The 16,340-nt window shown below is 36.2% G+C and overlaps 2 protein-coding genes and 1 long non-coding RNA gene across 4 annotated transcripts in view; 2 read left to right on the top strand and 1 right to left on the bottom strand.

The window, feature by feature from the left end:
* The window catches only part of LOC107696182 (uncharacterized), a 3,284-nt gene extending 1,377 nt beyond the window's left edge, over positions 1-1,907 (top strand). The window contains exon 3 of the long non-coding RNA XR_001635063.1: positions 1,586-1,907. This is a non-coding gene — a long non-coding RNA (uncharacterized LOC107696182). The remainder of the gene's footprint in view (positions 1-1,585) is intronic.
* Positions 1,908-2,051: 144 nt separating this feature from the next.
* LOC107696149 (cytosolic phospholipase A2-like) lies at positions 2,052-14,947 on the bottom strand. 2 transcript variants are annotated; one of them, XM_016496349.1, is made up of 18 exons: positions 14,859-14,947; positions 13,647-13,770; positions 12,816-12,897; positions 12,466-12,614; positions 11,785-11,898; positions 11,525-11,562; positions 11,272-11,416; positions 9,610-9,746; positions 9,299-9,521; positions 9,069-9,183; positions 7,608-7,745; positions 6,775-6,864; positions 6,222-6,287; positions 4,579-4,776; positions 4,302-4,486; positions 3,866-4,055; positions 3,551-3,708; positions 2,052-2,661 (listed from the first exon to the last, which is right to left on the bottom strand). In XM_016496349.1, exons 2-18 carry the CDS (start codon positions 13,671-13,673, stop codon positions 2,524-2,526), a joined length of 2,193 nt encoding a protein of 730 aa, XP_016351835.1. In that variant the 5' UTR covers positions 13,674-13,770; positions 14,859-14,947; the 3' UTR covers positions 2,052-2,523. The 2 variants fall into 2 exon arrangements, with proteins under 2 accessions (XP_016351835.1, XP_016351836.1); XM_016496350.1 differs by lacking the exon at positions 3,551-3,708 and having other exon boundaries at positions 2,540-2,661.
* A 1,263-nt stretch (positions 14,948-16,210) lies between these two features.
* LOC107696154 (prostaglandin G/H synthase 2-like) overlaps positions 16,211-16,340 on the top strand; it is a 3,667-nt gene continuing 3,537 nt past the window's right edge. The window contains exon 1 of the mRNA XM_016496357.1: positions 16,211-16,320. Coding sequence (XP_016351843.1) covers positions 16,263-16,320 — 58 coding nt within the window. The 5' untranslated portion in view covers positions 16,211-16,262. The remainder of the gene's footprint in view (positions 16,321-16,340) is intronic.

The raw sequence follows: 16,340 nt of genomic DNA, 5'->3' as shown, positions 1-16,340 counted from the left end.
TGTTCTACTGAAGAAACAAAGTCACCTACATCTTGGATGCCCTGGGGGTAAGCAGATTAACATAACATTTTCATTTTTGGGTGAACTATCCCTTTAAGAGAAACCTCAAAACATCATATGTCCAAATAAACAACCTTCATTTTATCTACACGTTTCTATGTCTATAAGGGTGTAAAAGCTGGTAATCTGCTCTCTGGCTATTGATTTATGTCAGCTCTTTCACCGGCTCATGATACAACCCAAGATGAGAATGCAGATAGTGTGGTGGAGTGTATGATGAATTCCCCCATATTATTTGATAATTTCAGTGTGTCGGTGGAACCTTTCAGATGGAGTTTATCTGACACCCAGTCATTAATTTGGTTAAATTGGTTCTCTGACTACAGAGACCCAACCCTTGTTGGCCTATCTGTAATGTTTTCATTGCTCGAAGTGCTTTCTGGGAAGGCCAGAAGGGAAAATGGATGTTGCATTGATATACTGTGGTTTCAGTTGTACAACATATGCTTACTTAACAATGAAACCATGAGAGTTATGCAGTGAGAATGACTACAGGTGCATTTCAATAAATTAGAATGTCGTGGAAAAGTTCAACACGAGTTTCACAATTTAATTACTGAAATTACTGAAATAAATGAACTTTTCCACGACATTCTAATTTATTGAGATGCACCTGTATACTGTTTTGTTCCATGATTAGACTCAGAAATGCATATTTACTAGGTTTCTAGGTTAAAACCTAACCAGTACTGCCAGTAAATGGTCTCTGTCCGGTCAAAACTACAGTTAAAAGAAAATTACTTGTTGAAATTTTCTACGTATGGTAAATAACATAGTTAGTGGCACTTATCAAAGGCGTTATGATATTTATGGTACATATTTTGCATAATATATGTACATATTGGAATATAATATTACTTGGTATGTTTTGAAACTATCAGTATGATTTTAAGTGATTGTGAAAGATGAGACTAAAGTAGATCAGTGCTGAGAATAAGTGCATCTGCTAAAATATTCAGGTGTTTTTCTAATATATAAAAAGTCAACTGAAATCAGATCCTCAGAATGCCTCAAACCTTTACAAAGGTATGTTGTCTCAAAACACGTCTGGTTTGACTAACGTAACATTGAGATGTAATATAAGGACAATAAATCATTGTTCACATATTTACAATCACATTTTTAAAGCCTGATTTATAATTCCATCACCAAACATATGTATTCATGGTTATATGAATAAATACTAAATGAATACTAGGTGAGTCTGCAAGTACAAACTACAGATAACCTTCCAAGATAATCCCAAAAAAGGGCAAAAAAGTTAAAATACACTCTATACTAAGATGGAGCATGACACTTGCATCTTAAACAGCCATTCCTCATTAGTTTATATTATCTATCAAGTTCACAGATGCAGCAGGTATAGTGGAGTCAATATTACAAAATCAGTGTTTTTGTGCTACCTTCATGATCTTATTGTACTGTGTAAAACAAAAACAAAAAAGGTGCATAATGTCCTGATATTGAAGTGTTGGTTTGAGGATTAACTAACACTTCCTTTTCTTTTCTTTTCCCTTACACTCAGATACTAACAGACAATACTTCCCCGTTCTCAGTTAAGGGGAAAGGGAAATGCCACAGCTTGAAATAAAAACTTCATCTGCATCTAAGCAAAAACTTCAAATAAACACCTGTTCAACCGACTGAAGCAGGATAGTGATGGGATTGCCATGGTTTCATGTTTTGTTTTGTACCTCAGGATGTTGCTCTTTTGTCGAGGCACTCCCTCAGTTCATAAAACATAAATCAGGACTCATATGATGTTGTTTTAGCAGTTGTCATTAAAACATAAACAAACACACCAAAAGCCTAAAGGAACTTTTCGATTATTATAATCAAAGGATCATTTTGCACTGAAAGGGATAGTTCAACCAAAAAAGAAAATTCAGTTATCATTTCCTCACCCTCATGTTGTTTCAGACCCGTATGACTTCTGTGGAACATAAAAGAATATATTTAGAAAAATGTTTCATTGTTTTTATTTGTCTGTACTATGAAAGTCAATGTTGTTTGGACCCCAGTGTTTTTCTAAATATCTTTTATCTTCTGAAGAAGAAATTAAATGTACATGTTTAGAGCGGCATAAGCTATATGATATGAGAAAATTATGACAAGTTTATTTTTTGGGTAAACTAACTTGATGTAAATCTCTCTCTGAACCTTAAATAGACATTATGTATCTTAATAGAAATCTTGATAGAAGTTCATGAATGACTAAAACACCCACACAATCTAATGTTAACTATTAGACTGTAAATGCTGTTTTCATTGTGTCACTCACCAGTTCTCTTTTTATTCATAAAAGGCTACATGAGAATGTTCTGGGGACCAAACCAGATCATCTGGTTTCACAGTTTGTGGGGTTATTTTTCAGTTAAAAAACAAACAAACAATTGTTTCCATGATGAGATGTGTGACATCTTTAAACTTCCTGTGGCTAGATTGTCATCATACTTCGCCTGCTTATTGATATGCTTGTCCTTTGGGCACCTTCTTCAGGTGTTTTTTGTTTTGCACTTCACTGAGAGAAAGAGAGGCAGAGCAGCGAGATGGAATCTCCTTCCTATACAAGATGCTGTCCTTTATGCCTTCTTTGATGACCTAGATAAACAGTGATAGAGGATTTAAAAATGTGACTAGCATAAACAAGCCTAAACATGAAGCAAAAGAAACATTGAGGTTTAGAAACTGATTCAAAACAAACCTGCACAATATAATAATACAAATTATATATACAGTAAATATATATATATATATATATGCTACAACTAACTGTAATACATTGCAAACATTATTCTCTAAAATATTGTTTCCCATTGAAACTACGAGAACAAAGTAGTATTATCAATCTAATTTAAGTTGAATGTTAAAGGCAGGGTAGGTGGTTTGGTTCAAAAACATTTTTTGTTATGCTGGTTAAAAGTCTTTTCACATCCCAATAGCAATCACTAAGTTAAGTGGTCTAAATGTATTTATATGTATTTATATCGTCTGTGGAAGGCATAGGACCAAAAAATGTTCATCCAATCATATCCCTCGGTCCGAGCTGAGGGCTACGATAGACTGTCCTACCTGCCCATTAATGTATGTATTTGCATACCTCCGTGCACCCTGCTCGGGCAGACATGATATGTATTACATTACGCTATTGCAGACCGAGCGAGAATGGAAGGCGTTATTATTGTAATATTATGCACTTTGTACTGTAATGTTTTCTCACCGGTGAATGAGATATGAGGTAATCTGACAGCGTTGCATTCAAGCCTCCACCAACGGCGTTTCTCATCGTGTTGCTGCTTAGCCTCTGGTCTGTCTGTGAGCGTTCATGTGTTTTGGAGGAGGCATGGCTTTAGAGAGTGATTTGTAGGGAGGGTGGGATCTTATGCTTGCAAAGATAGCTTGCTATTGCTAGTCTCTATGAAATCGCCTACCCTACCTTTAATATAGAAAACGTATAAATCAGCATGTAAAGTATCTGAGCTGAACTGACCTCTATGTTATTAAGTGTGTTGAATTCCATAAGGTCTTGTAGCTGGGTGAAGGCTTGATTGGAATACTGAAAATTAAAGGTTGAGTAGGGCGTCTCTGGGTCATCAAAGATGTCAAAGTCTGCAAATTCTCTCTCTTTGTCCGTCTCACGTGGAACACCTTCAATATACACCACGCTTTTAAAACATCTCTTTCTTTTCTTAGTTTTCTTGACTAATTTGAGATGTCTGATCTTTTAATGACATTTTATATGCAAAGCTAACTTTTTCATAAAAGATTCCCTAAGAACACAGACGCGAACACAAAGAACACTGACCTGGGGCTTTGAACGTCCTGAATTCGATATTGACTAGGACAAAATGGATGATAGTAGGGCAGTTCTTTTCTCCTTGTTTGGGCTTAAATACATAACACTCCTTCATCCCCTCCCGATCAAACACCTTTGGGTCGATCTTGGGAAATGGAAGTTTGTTCATTCGTGCCCATTTCTCAGCTAGCAGAAGTTCCTACAAAGCAACAATCATTTACAAAACCTGTGTGTCATGCATATTGTCTGTGCATGATTTTACATCATATGCAGATTAAATAATCAATAAAAGTAAATCACATATATTTACTGTGGCAAGGTTCTTTATACTACTAAATTGATATACAGATAATTACTTGTGTTTTTTTTTTCCGATTATCTTTCTTTGTTTATTATAATTGATCACACTAAATTAACATGTTGAATTGATAGCCCATGTACTAACCTTAAATGGAAGACTAGAGTCACTCGGCCGGGCAGAAAAGTCAAAGGAGATGATGAGGTCAACACCTCTCTGAGGCCTTAGAATCAGAGGATAAGGCAGGTTAAAGGTCAAGCCACTGTCCACCATGTGAATCTTCTTGCTCTTTACGTCTAACGGCTCGTAGATACGGTCAAACTCAAATGGGTCTGGAAGCATCCAAAATTAGAAAAGAACAATAAGGCAACACTTGATTAATTCAGTAAACTTAAAAATGACCATAACAAACATGAACTCATACCTGTGACCGCATCAATTTCATCCTCCATGGGACTGACGGTCTCATTGAAATGGGAAAGTGGCACATCACTGTTGAGGTTTAAGCCCAGCATGAAGTTGTGTACTTTTCCTGCTCTGCCTTCTCGTGTTTTAAAAAGAGCTGAGTCGCTGAGGAGAGAGCTAACCATGCGCTGCATCCAGCTCGCCTGATACTCGTACTCTGCAGGTGTAAGACAAAACCAAAATCATTCACAAAACTGAATTCTTCTCAGAACTCAGTCAATTACTAACGTTAGCCTGTGCTGTGTCATCCCAGGTTATCTTACTTGGTGATTTTAACATCCATGTTGACACTGTCTGCTCTAATACTACTCAACTATTGACTGTACTGGACTGTTTCGATCTTGTTCAGAACATTAACTTTCCAACTCACACTCATGTTCATACACTTGATCTGGTCTGTACATCTGGTTTGAATAATATCTCCGTCTTTTATTACTTGACCTCAGCTCAGCTTTTGATACTGTTTGTCATAAGATATTACTATCTCGCCTTGCAGAGGTTGGCATCTCAGGTTCTGCATTATCCTGGTTCTCCTCATATCTCACAGATAGGCAATACTTCATCTCACTGCACAATTCCAAGTCTCCCACTGTTTTGCTCAAACAGGGTGTTCCCCAGGGCTCAGTTCTCGGACCATTATTATTCATCCTCTACATTCAGCCTCTTGGCCAAATAATTCGTCGTAATGGTTTTAACTACCACTGTTATGCCGATGACATCCAGATATATACTGCTTGTCAACCAGATTCTACCCATTCAATGGCATCCTTATCTTCATGTGTCAGTGAGTTAAAGGATTGGCTACATTCAAAATTTCTTAGTCTGAACTGGAGTAAAACAGAAATTTTAATAATTGGTCCCCCATCTCTAATAAAAAATTAAATTGATGTTTCTAGCTTTGACCTTGACGCTATTTCTATTTTCCCATCGGCTACTGTTAGGAACTTAGGTATCATTCTAGACCCATCACTATCCCCTGGCACTCAGAACAGTCACCTCTTTCAGTGAATTCAAATCAAAGCTTAAAACTTATTTGTATAATCAACACTATCGCTAATTTACATTGTGTATTTGTATAATCTGTGTTATATGCAACTGCATTATTTGTAACTGAATTGGGCAAATGTCCAATGAAATTGTTTCTTTGTAATCAGTATTTGCTGCTTTGGTGTACCTTGTAGAGCATCCTTGAGCTTGGGAAAGGCGCTATATAAATTAAACATATTATTATTATTATTATATTATTATTATTATATTTAAGGATTTGCACTGATATTTTGATAGGGTGCTGTGGGATCCAAAAAAAAAAAAAAAAAGCTCATAGAAAAAATAAAAACATTTTTACAATTAAATAAATAAATAAAAGTATTTAATTAAAATAAATTTGACATTATTATTGTAATATTTTCCAAATAATATTTTGCACATAATTAAAATGTTTTTATTTTTTCTTGGCATAAATTTGGTCTTTATACATGCAAATATATACCTGCCTTTATAATTTAGGAAAGAGATTCCTCCAAGGGCATTTTGGGGGTCCGTGGCATCGAAATGTTTGCACTAAGCTACTTACTGTGTAGTGTAGATGTTGTAAAATCTCACCTTTATGTGGGTCTTCGTCATTATCTAGACTGTCCTCTCCTACAATGTGTTCCGGTTTGATCTGTTCTGTAGAAGAAATGTGCAAATGAGCATCAAAGCCACAGTGCAAACCAGCTCCAACAGATGTCTTCCTGAGATTATCACAATCTCTCAGATCATCCCAGAATGAGTGTGTGTGCCAGGATGTTTGCATGTGATGTGGGCTTCACAACTGTTGCTTTATTTAAGCACAGGTTCATTAGTAACCACACATTGGTGTAGCTATCTGATAACAACAAAGTTTCATGCCATCCTACATCACACATGCAAACACTAAAGGCACCATCATTCTGCAACATATTCTTCCACTATTGCTACTCTGACACAACAAGAATATTATTAATATGTATACATGCATTTAACACACAAGGGGAAAATAACTTTTTTAATGAAGGACATTCACATTCTACACAAATCTGTGGAAATTTGTGTGGCATGCAGATGAAAACAGACGTGTTTTCATTAGAAAGAGTAGAAGGGCAATGTGAAACTGAAATTAAGCTGGTGATCGTACCTAGTTCTTCCTCCATTGTACTGCCATTGTTCACATCATTGAATCCCAGAATTCTGTTGATCAGGATAGAGAAGGCACTGCCCCACACACCTGTGCAACATTTACAAACACACTGTATCCCATATACTAAAACATGATGATGTATTATTTGACCATTCTTCACCTCAAAATCAAAAGTAAAAAAAAAAGAAAAGAAAAGAAATTAAATCCAAAATTAAGCTCAAATACTACCATGGCGTATACTTAACATTGTGTTTTACAATTGTACTTGACGATTAATTAATGCTAATAATAATAATAATGAAAATAAAACATAATAATAAATAAATAAATAAATCCTAATGGTCCTAAAAAAAATTCCCAAAGTATAAAATTGTTTTTAAAATCTATCCAATCATCGTCTTTATTCTCCAAGGTTATAAAATTGTAAAATTAGACTTTTTGTTAAAACTAAGGTTCTATAGAGGATGTGAGGTTAAAACAGCAGAAATCAAATACCTTTGCAGATCTTCACATCACTGTTTTAAAAATAAACCGTAAATCTGCAGTGAAACTTTATCTTGCGATACACCCTTCAAAGAATGTTTCTTTATGCTCCCAATGACTGTCCTGAATTTTGAGTGTGTGCAACACTAGCTTTTCTTGTTTTATGATGCAATAAGGATGGGAATATTGTAAATGACTGAACCAACACCCTTAAATCAGGTGATTTTTGACTCTGTGAAGATTCCAACTATATGGTGTCACTATTTCCATAAGAACACTGACAATTTCACTTTCTTATGATTCTCTGCATACTACTAAGAGAAATCCAGAAAACAAAGACTCTGTACCCATAAGGAAGTGAAGAGGGTTCTCTTCATGCTTCTTGACCACGTTACCCCTGAAAAACTTGCTTCCAAAAAGGTCAGGGGTCATGAAGGTTCCATATTTAGCCATTCCGATCTCATACGGACTGAACTCCACCCAATCTGTCAGTTAAAACACGCCAATCAAAACACAACGACAATAGAAATATATCCACAACCAACAGAAAACTGCAAGACATGCCCATGACAACAAATAAACACTAATGATAACAATAATAAGAGGAAGCCAAATTATATACGGGTGAATTATAATTTCGGACATCAGACCAACACTAGGTTCCAAGAAACATAATGACAAATTGCATATTTCAAATAGTTTCTGGCAATGTGCGAAAGCAGTGTTTCAGATTTCAGCTTCCTGAGAATGTTGATAATGCATGTCACTTTTGACAAAGGCAGATGCATGAATCAACTAAACGAAAATAGCTTTTGTGTGAGTGGGCCTGCAGAAAATTGACTGACGCTTTTTCAGACAAAAATTATTCATCGAAGTCTGAGGTTTTGACAGTTATCACAGTTTTAGTCTATTGTGGAGGTAGGAGTGGTTCGGATGTCATTCCGTCTCCTAGGATTATTCTCAATGAGATGTGACGTGAGGGTGATTCCCTTGAGTGTCTCAGTGTCTCAATAGTTGCTTTCATTTAGCCGCAGTTATACAAACTGCACTGATGCATGTTTATACCAAAAACAAAATACCTGTGAGAGGTGTGATGTCTGAAAAAATGCTTATTATAAATGAGTTTATGTTCTATTAAAACAGCCATGTGCTTTAAAATGCAGCTCACATGTGATGCAATTCTGTTCTTAGGTAAGATTCATTTATTTACTTAAGGTCTTAAGTACAATTTTCCATTCTTTACTTCTTAAACCAGAAAGAGCTGCCAACAGCTCACGAGGCATGACCTGCTCAGTCAATTACAACAGAATTAGGAGGCCTATATTCAAATACAGACTGACAGACAAACCTTTAAACGACTAAAACGTGTGGCACTTCAGGGCTTTCTTAGGGCTTTAGAAGAACAATACAAGTATTCTTTGAACTAAAAAAAGACTTTTTACATACTTGTTCACATTCTTACACTAATCTGCTGACGCAATTGGGTTCTCACCAGGCAGTTCAACAGGTCAGACTACTATAAATGGCATCCCCTCCATTCATTCAGTGAACACACTGACAACAATGTAGCTGATAATAGTCTTTGTATATTTCCAAGGTATTTTATTACCCTACACAATTAGTTGCCACAATGGAAATGGATTTTTGAAGTCATAAAGAAAATAATCAGCTATTCTTGACATTGCAATCATAGACATTCTGACACAAATATGCATGCACAGATACTAAATAAGAAAAAATTTGCATTAATGTTTTAATTGACCAACAGATTAAAATAAGGATGAAAATGTAAATATGCGCCCTTTTACCTGCAAACTTAAGCTCAGAAACATCTGGTTTTACATGCAGGCAGGTGAACAAGGGCAGAGGAGCCTGAGCTTCATTTATCTTTTCCTGCAACTCACTTAACTTGGTGTCCATCCTCTGTTGAAAAAGCAGAAAGAGAAATGGAGCCTTTGTTTTGCCAGACGGCATTGTGTATTTCTGAATAAGTAAAAGGCAGGAACAAAGGAAACTCTCCAAAAGATCAGATACTTACAGAGGGAATGAGCGTTTCACCTATCAACATCCCGAAGATATCTGTAAAGGTAACAGGCTGCCCTGTGGCCTTCTTGCTCCACAGGGCATGTACGTAGTTAGTGATGTGTTTGGGAAGGAGTAGTCGGAGAGGGTTACTGCTCACACGATTCATCAGCTCCTGGTTGATCTGCTCTGGGCCCTTAGTGGGGAACTCTGGGTGGGAGTACAAAGTGGACATGTACCTGTGAAACACACAACAGCAAATAAGCATTTGAGTAGGAACTGAAAAGATGAATATACAAAGATAAAAAAAGCTTAATGTCCTCATACCAGGTGGATCCAGAGAGGCCTGCAACATACGTGGCACAGTCCAGAACTCCAGACTCATACAAAGCCTTCATAACCCCTGAAAACCCGACCATCGCCCTGAAACCTCCCCCTGATCCCAGAACAGCAATCACTGGAACCTGCACAAAAGACAACACAAATATTAGTAACAAAGTAGAATGCTACCAAAATACTAACAATAGGGTATTTTTGAAAAATTCAGTCAAAAAAATTGACCTTACAATTTACTGCAAAGAGTGTCCTCAAACAATCTGGGATTAATTGTCTTGAACTTGGATTTCAGTAATTTATGCTGCATTCACATCATTGCATAGTTACTGAAAATAAAAAACTTGTCTAAAGTTAATTCCAAAGTAATCAAAATGTTTTAATGTGATGTTAAATGACTTCACTTCTGCATGCTCTTGGATCTAAATGCATGTTATAGATCTGATTATCTGACATGTTTTTTACTTTTTTCACTTTTTTTAATTTTTAATTAAAATAAATCATAACTAGACCTTTCCACTGAAACAACAGACTCCTCTCTGGTGACATATGCTGGACATCTCCAATCATTTTGCCCACTTAAACCCCACCCCTTTCTTACAATTGGCTGCAAACTGTGAGGGACAGAACCAAGAGCCCGCACTACATTTGTCTTTTTGATAGTCTGTTTCATGTCATATACATCACAGCATAGAAGAAAAGATTGGCCACTAATTGAGTCTTTAAGAACAAGGAAAACGTACCAGGTAACACTGGCTTTGAAAAATAATTACACATCAAAAAGAAATGTGTACAGTTTACATACTATTAACGCCAAAAAAGTGACTGAAGCTTTCAGAAAATCATATTTATGCTAACAAGATGTCAACGAAGCATCTTTGAGTTTGTGCTCTGGATCCTTAGCCATAATGTTAACGTTTCTAACAGCAATGTAACTGTATTGACTATGTGACTCATTCCATTTAAATGCACAAAAGCAGTTCAACTTCTGTCATTTCCGCCTACGGTTCATTTATTTATTTTGTTTTTTGATCATGAAATCATCCTGTATTACACAAACCCTATGAGTTCTCACAGGTCTTATCTAACACTTCCTCTTTAGATTGAAATTTTCAATTTTCACATGCTGAGCCCAGACTGAACTAGCAAAGCAGAAGAAATGTGCCAAAGAAAACAGAAACTTGATAATGAAGGGCGCCTGAGACCATTCAAAAGACAAAACACTTTCAGTCTTCAAAGTGCTTATTTTATTAAGAGCTTTAATTGTCAAATATTTCGAGTATTTTGTCAAAGCTGCTTGATGTTGCCAAATAACTTATCTGGTAGATGGTGACTTTCCTAAAGTTATGTGGAAATCTGAGCTGTTTGAGGGAATTCTGTGTCAGCAGTGCTACTCAGCTGTCCATTTTCTCTTTGTATTGTGTCATGAATGTCTTGGCTTTCTGCTGTATTTCATTAGGTGTTTCTATCTTCATGACAGTAAGGTGACATCTGCATTACTGTACTGTACACGTACTGTTCTGTGTCTCATGCAACCGCACCCCTCTTGCTCACAAGAACAATGGCATTAACAAAGAACATCATCACAGTGCACCAGAATCAGTCTGATTCCTAATATGAGCCTTCATGAGGAAGCAGTCAATGAATGGGTGGTACCTCATGAGAAGAGGAAGGGAGGGAGGAAGGTTCCTCCATGTGCAACAATTTCTTGATGCCCAGCATGACTCTATCGTGCCGATGTTGTCTGTAGAGCTTCTCTTTAGGGCACAGATCCAGATTGAATCGCAGGTCCATTGCTGAGCTGAGAACAGTGAAAAAAAAGAGTCCGATTTGTGGTGCTTCAACTATAAAAGTTATATCTTATTGTACACAACTCACAAAAGCCAGTTTTGTTCATTGTGATACGTACCACTCCTCCAAGGAAATCTCTAAGTACACATTGGTCATCTGTGAAACGACAGTAACAGACATTATTATTACATACATAATTACATCAGCAGAAGAGGAAAGTTCTTACATTTTGACAATATAATAATCTATATATAAGCTATTGTACTATAAAAAGTAAATATGATAGGATCAGTTTTCTTTTTAAAAACTGCAAACATCAGCAACTCATGCATCATGTGCTTTTAAAGAGAAAGTGCTCCTTGAATAGATAAAACTTACTTTTCCTATAAGAAATGACACCAGTACTGTTTGTCCAACTTTAAGTTTAGAGATGTCATATGAAGCTGTACCCAACATTTCATCCACAACATAGTTAGCATCCATTAATGTCAACTGGAAACAAGAGACAGAAACCATATAATTGACGCACTACTAAGTAAGAACAGTGCGTTCCAAAAGACTGATCAACGTAAAAGATTTGAAGGAAGGTTCAAATTACTACACGCAGTTGGAAATACCAAGACCTTATTAAAGCAACATAATGTCATGGTCAATGTACTGCAATCAGGAAGTGTGTAATTTATTCACTGTAAAAAAAACATTCTCCTATCCCAATTAAATATGCAGATACATTTTGAGGTTGATGTACTTTGACTCTGTGGCACTTTATAACATTGATCTGTTTTTTGGGTGGCCACTTGACATACCATAAGTTTTAAGCTACAGTTAATGTTTTCAACAATGGTAAACAAGGGCAAACCTATTTGGAAACAATCATTTTGAGTTTCCATCTGGTGCAACTAGTGGGCCAGAAATTACACATTTTTACACCTTTTATATTCATTTCTGTTCCTCTGCTGTGTAGTAAATAGCAAATGACACTAATATAATGACAGTGATATTGAAGAAGAGCTGACTACGTTTAGATTTGGAACAGAAATTAATTGTGTTTCTCTTTACCTTAAGCACATTGTTTTGGTTGGGGTCGAGGATGAATTCAAAGGCCTCATTCCATTCTGGATTGATGTTGTTGTCTATATGTCGTGTTTTCTTTCTGCTCTCTGGGGAAGTTGGGATGAACAACTCCACATATGGGTCGGGGGTATCCACTACAAGCATGTTAGTGTGTTTAGTTAGTGTGTTAGAAGCAATCATGATTTATTCTGTGAAATGCCCAAATCAGGTCTTATTCCTTTGAGTTTAGTAGCTTAAAACTGATGATGGCAATGCATTATGCTGTGTGAGGTACAATTCCTGTTCTGTAAGTACCTAAACTTTATATTTAAAAAGTAAAAAATATAAGTACTCACACAAGTCTCCAAGAGGTCCCTTTGTGACATTTTCGGCCCGCAACACTTTCACTTTGAGTTTGTGTGAGATTTGCTGTTCAACCTAAAAAATACACAGAACGCTCAGCTCACCACCATTACTGCTGCTAGTTGTTCCCCTACTACTAGTACTACTAATAATAATCTTTATTATCATTATTATAATTGTAAATACAGAAACATCTTTTATTGACTTTAAGAAATATAGTTTATACCTTTTTAAATTTGAATACATCTCTATCTTTATATCTATGTCTAAATTTAGGAAGTGCCGATAAAAGTGGCGAAGCCCATAAGTGCACTGTGGTTGGCTGGTCTGATTAACATGTCTTTTTCACACCAATACATTGTCACTTTAAGGCAGTTAGCCAGAAGCATAAAAATATCTCTCTTAAACTTGATATTTAAGAGAATTTATGTGGAGCTTGACCTCATAAAACAAAGTTTGATGTATGGCTGGTAGCATATGATTTCTCTGTTTCTGTTTACATATAAGGCTACATAATGAGTCCACATAATTTTGCTTTTTACTCATAAGTCAACATTGGTCAATCTACCTTGCATGCACAATGAACCTGTCCAAGAAAAGGCTATGAATGACATATCATGACATCCACACTGATGCACATCAGCATTCTCGGTGTAAACTTAACAAAAATACAAGAATTTCTTGGAAAACCAAAATAGTGGTTTCCCAAAAACATCTGTGCTGACAAACTGCCTTGTGTTTTGGCTTACCATCTTGAAAGCCACGCTCCACTGGTTTTTACTGTTATTCTTATGCATAAATCCGAGATTTTTTTTCTTACTTACAAAGATGTGATGATCTGTGAGTGACATGGTGCCTTCACCACTAAATTAGACAAAACTGTCCGGTTATCCCAGGAACTCCTCAAAGAACTTTGCTCCCAGAGAAGGTGTCTATGCCACTGGACATCTAAATGCACAAAAAAAAGAATTCAAAAACAATTTTTCATGATTGTGTATGTGTATGTGAAAGAGAAAGGAGTAGGGGTAGGCTTTACAGATGGACTGAAAAGGAGTCAAAATAAGCATATTAAAGACGGGAAGTGTGCAATGAGTCAACAGAGACAGTGTCTGTGGCAGGATGAAAGTCTGACTGACTTCCACAGTCTGCGCTGCATTCTGAGGCTCTCTGAGCAAAAAGTAACATGTACCTACACTGGTTAACTGCAATGACTACGACAGTCAGCATATGTGCTTAGAAGTCAGCATTATAATTGCATGTATTATGGAGTGAATATTGTGCAATCCAGCGGAAGCTAACATTGCGTAAAGGAGAATGTCAGGTTCTCTGATTAGCTAAGCTAGTCCTTCCATAAAAATTACGGCACAAAAACACAAATAGCACGCAAATCAGTCATTGACCTGACTGGACCTTGGGTGACAAAAGACGCTTTTGATGCTCGTCGGAGCGTGTAATTTTTACACTGAGCCAGAGCACGTTCACTTCACTGCGGAATGGACATGGGCACGTAGACATGACAAAGACACATGAAGACAAATCGAAACTCTCATTATTTACATTAACACAATATATATTGCATACTGATCTTTTTTATTGACGTAGGATAGGCCCTATTAATAAAAAATTGTATTAAATGAAACTCTGCCTCCAAATCCGTTATTTATTAAAATTATTAAAACTACAACACGCCAAACTCATTATTTATGATCTTACTAAGAAAACGTTTCAAGACTGAAGATCTGAGACAGATCTGTCATCTGTCAACAGTGCCCATCTATCACAAAACTGCAGCAGTTCTGTAGTTTAAACTTAGATGAACGGAAATGTGCTTTTGACATTTAAACAGCATATTCTGAAACGAATCGAAACTTTTTAAAACATGTAATTGCCCTTGAACTGTCCGTAGATTACACTTACAGAGCTGACGTTTTTCTCGAGCTTCGCACAGCTATTTTTACATGACGTTTATGTTTAATGAGCGACAGCTTACCTGCAGTAAACAACTAACAGACTGAGTAATTAACCTTGCATCTTACCCTGGGCTGGACTGCACGCTAAGCCAGAAATCTTTAGGGGGAAAATCGATCGTCTTCTATGCAGAGAGTGCGCTTCTATCAGACTATCATTTTTTTAAGAAGAAGAAGAGGAAGAGGAGGAGGTACTACGACAAGCTTCCTATGATGATAAAGTCTCATCTCGTCCAGCAGTATAATTTGTCCTGCTCTGTGTGCATTGTTTTTCATATTGCTGACGGATTTCACTTTACTTAATTGTTGAGTAAATTTGTTATAGGCTATAAAAATAAAGCACTGTTTTACAGACTGAAAAAGTTACAAAGGCAAATGTCTTTAGGGGGGGAAACACTGGAAATTTCGTGCAAAATAATCATAAAGAAAGAGTGAGGTTTTCCCGAGGTAACAGTCAGCAGAGATGATGAGGAAAACAGCTAGGTTTCTCTGGCTAGCGGATCTGCGCAGTTGAGTCTTCATTTCTGCCACCAGGTGGCAGTTCCATTACATGCGAAATGAACTTCAACAGGTGATCAAAGAAAACGAGGATAGGCATAATAAAGACAAAAAACTCATCTTTTTTTTTTTTTTTAGAAAAAAAGGATCGTTTAAAACACATATGCACGTTTATTTAAATGTAATGTATTTATGTTGGTTTCATACATTTTTTAAAAGATGTTTATAAAACATTTTCTACAAAAAGCTAATACGTTGATTATTTAATATCGATTGAATTTTTAAAATAGTATCGCTTAATTAACATTAAAACGGTATTTTTTTTTGTGTTTTAATAATTAAGTAATAATTTTAATTAATAATTTTAACTTTTGTCCTTTTTTCCCCTATAATTTCATTGAATGAGACTTTCCCCCTTTCTCCAGATTACACCACCACATAGGCGCCCCACAAAAAAAATGGAAAGAAACAATTTTAATTTATTTCAGAATTTGAGTCGAATTGAAATGAATTTAAATACAATTTTCAGTTTGATCCGGGGAAATGACCGATCATTAACTGAGGGTGTATCAAATATTATGAATTATTATTATATTAAAAGTTTTCTTTTGCTTCCTATTTGTAAGTGACCAAAAATATGATAAACTGACAAAACATAAATAAACTATGATGCTATTATCGTATCTCCCGACAGCCTTCGGGATATTAATTTATGACATCGGATAATCCGATAATCAGTAGGTAACCTTACGCCATACCAACAAACGATTATACCATTGTTTTCATCCTCTTGCACTGCTGTAGACGTGCGAATGATGAGTCATGTTGGAATCCATTTCAAGCATTGAGAGTCAAGCATGTTGCGTCACTCCGCTGCTCATAAAACTGCACCTCTCTCACTCGGAAGGTAATTCACTCTCTGATCTGAACTGGCGAGGAACGACCCAATTCATCTACTACTATACGGCCACTGGAATGAATCGTTTGGTATTATTTATTCTTTTGCATCTGGGGTTCATGGTTTGCCAAGGAGGTAAGTCATTTCTTCATTAC

The sequence above is a fragment of the Sinocyclocheilus anshuiensis genome, unplaced genomic scaffold (genome assembly GCF_001515605.1).
Source record: "Sinocyclocheilus anshuiensis isolate Anshui unplaced genomic scaffold, SAMN03320099.WGS_v1.1 scaffold306, whole genome shotgun sequence".
Lineage (NCBI taxonomy): Eukaryota > Metazoa > Chordata > Actinopteri > Cypriniformes > Cyprinidae > Sinocyclocheilus > Sinocyclocheilus anshuiensis.
The sequence above is the reverse complement of the archived record's forward strand: the minus strand, read 5'-3'. Positions and strand labels throughout refer to the sequence as shown.

Coding starts and splice junctions, on each gene's coding strand:
- LOC107696149 (XM_016496349.1), bottom strand. CDS start 13,673: ATGTCACTCACAGATCATCACATCTTT. Junction 7,746..9,068: donor TTCTGAGCTTAAGTTTGCAG/GTAAAAGGGCGC, acceptor TTTAACTGACAG/ATTGGGTGGAGTTCAGTCCG. Junction 6,288..6,774: donor TACAATGGAGGAAGAACTAG/GTACGATCACCA, acceptor TTTCTTCTACAG/AACAGATCAAACCGGAACAC.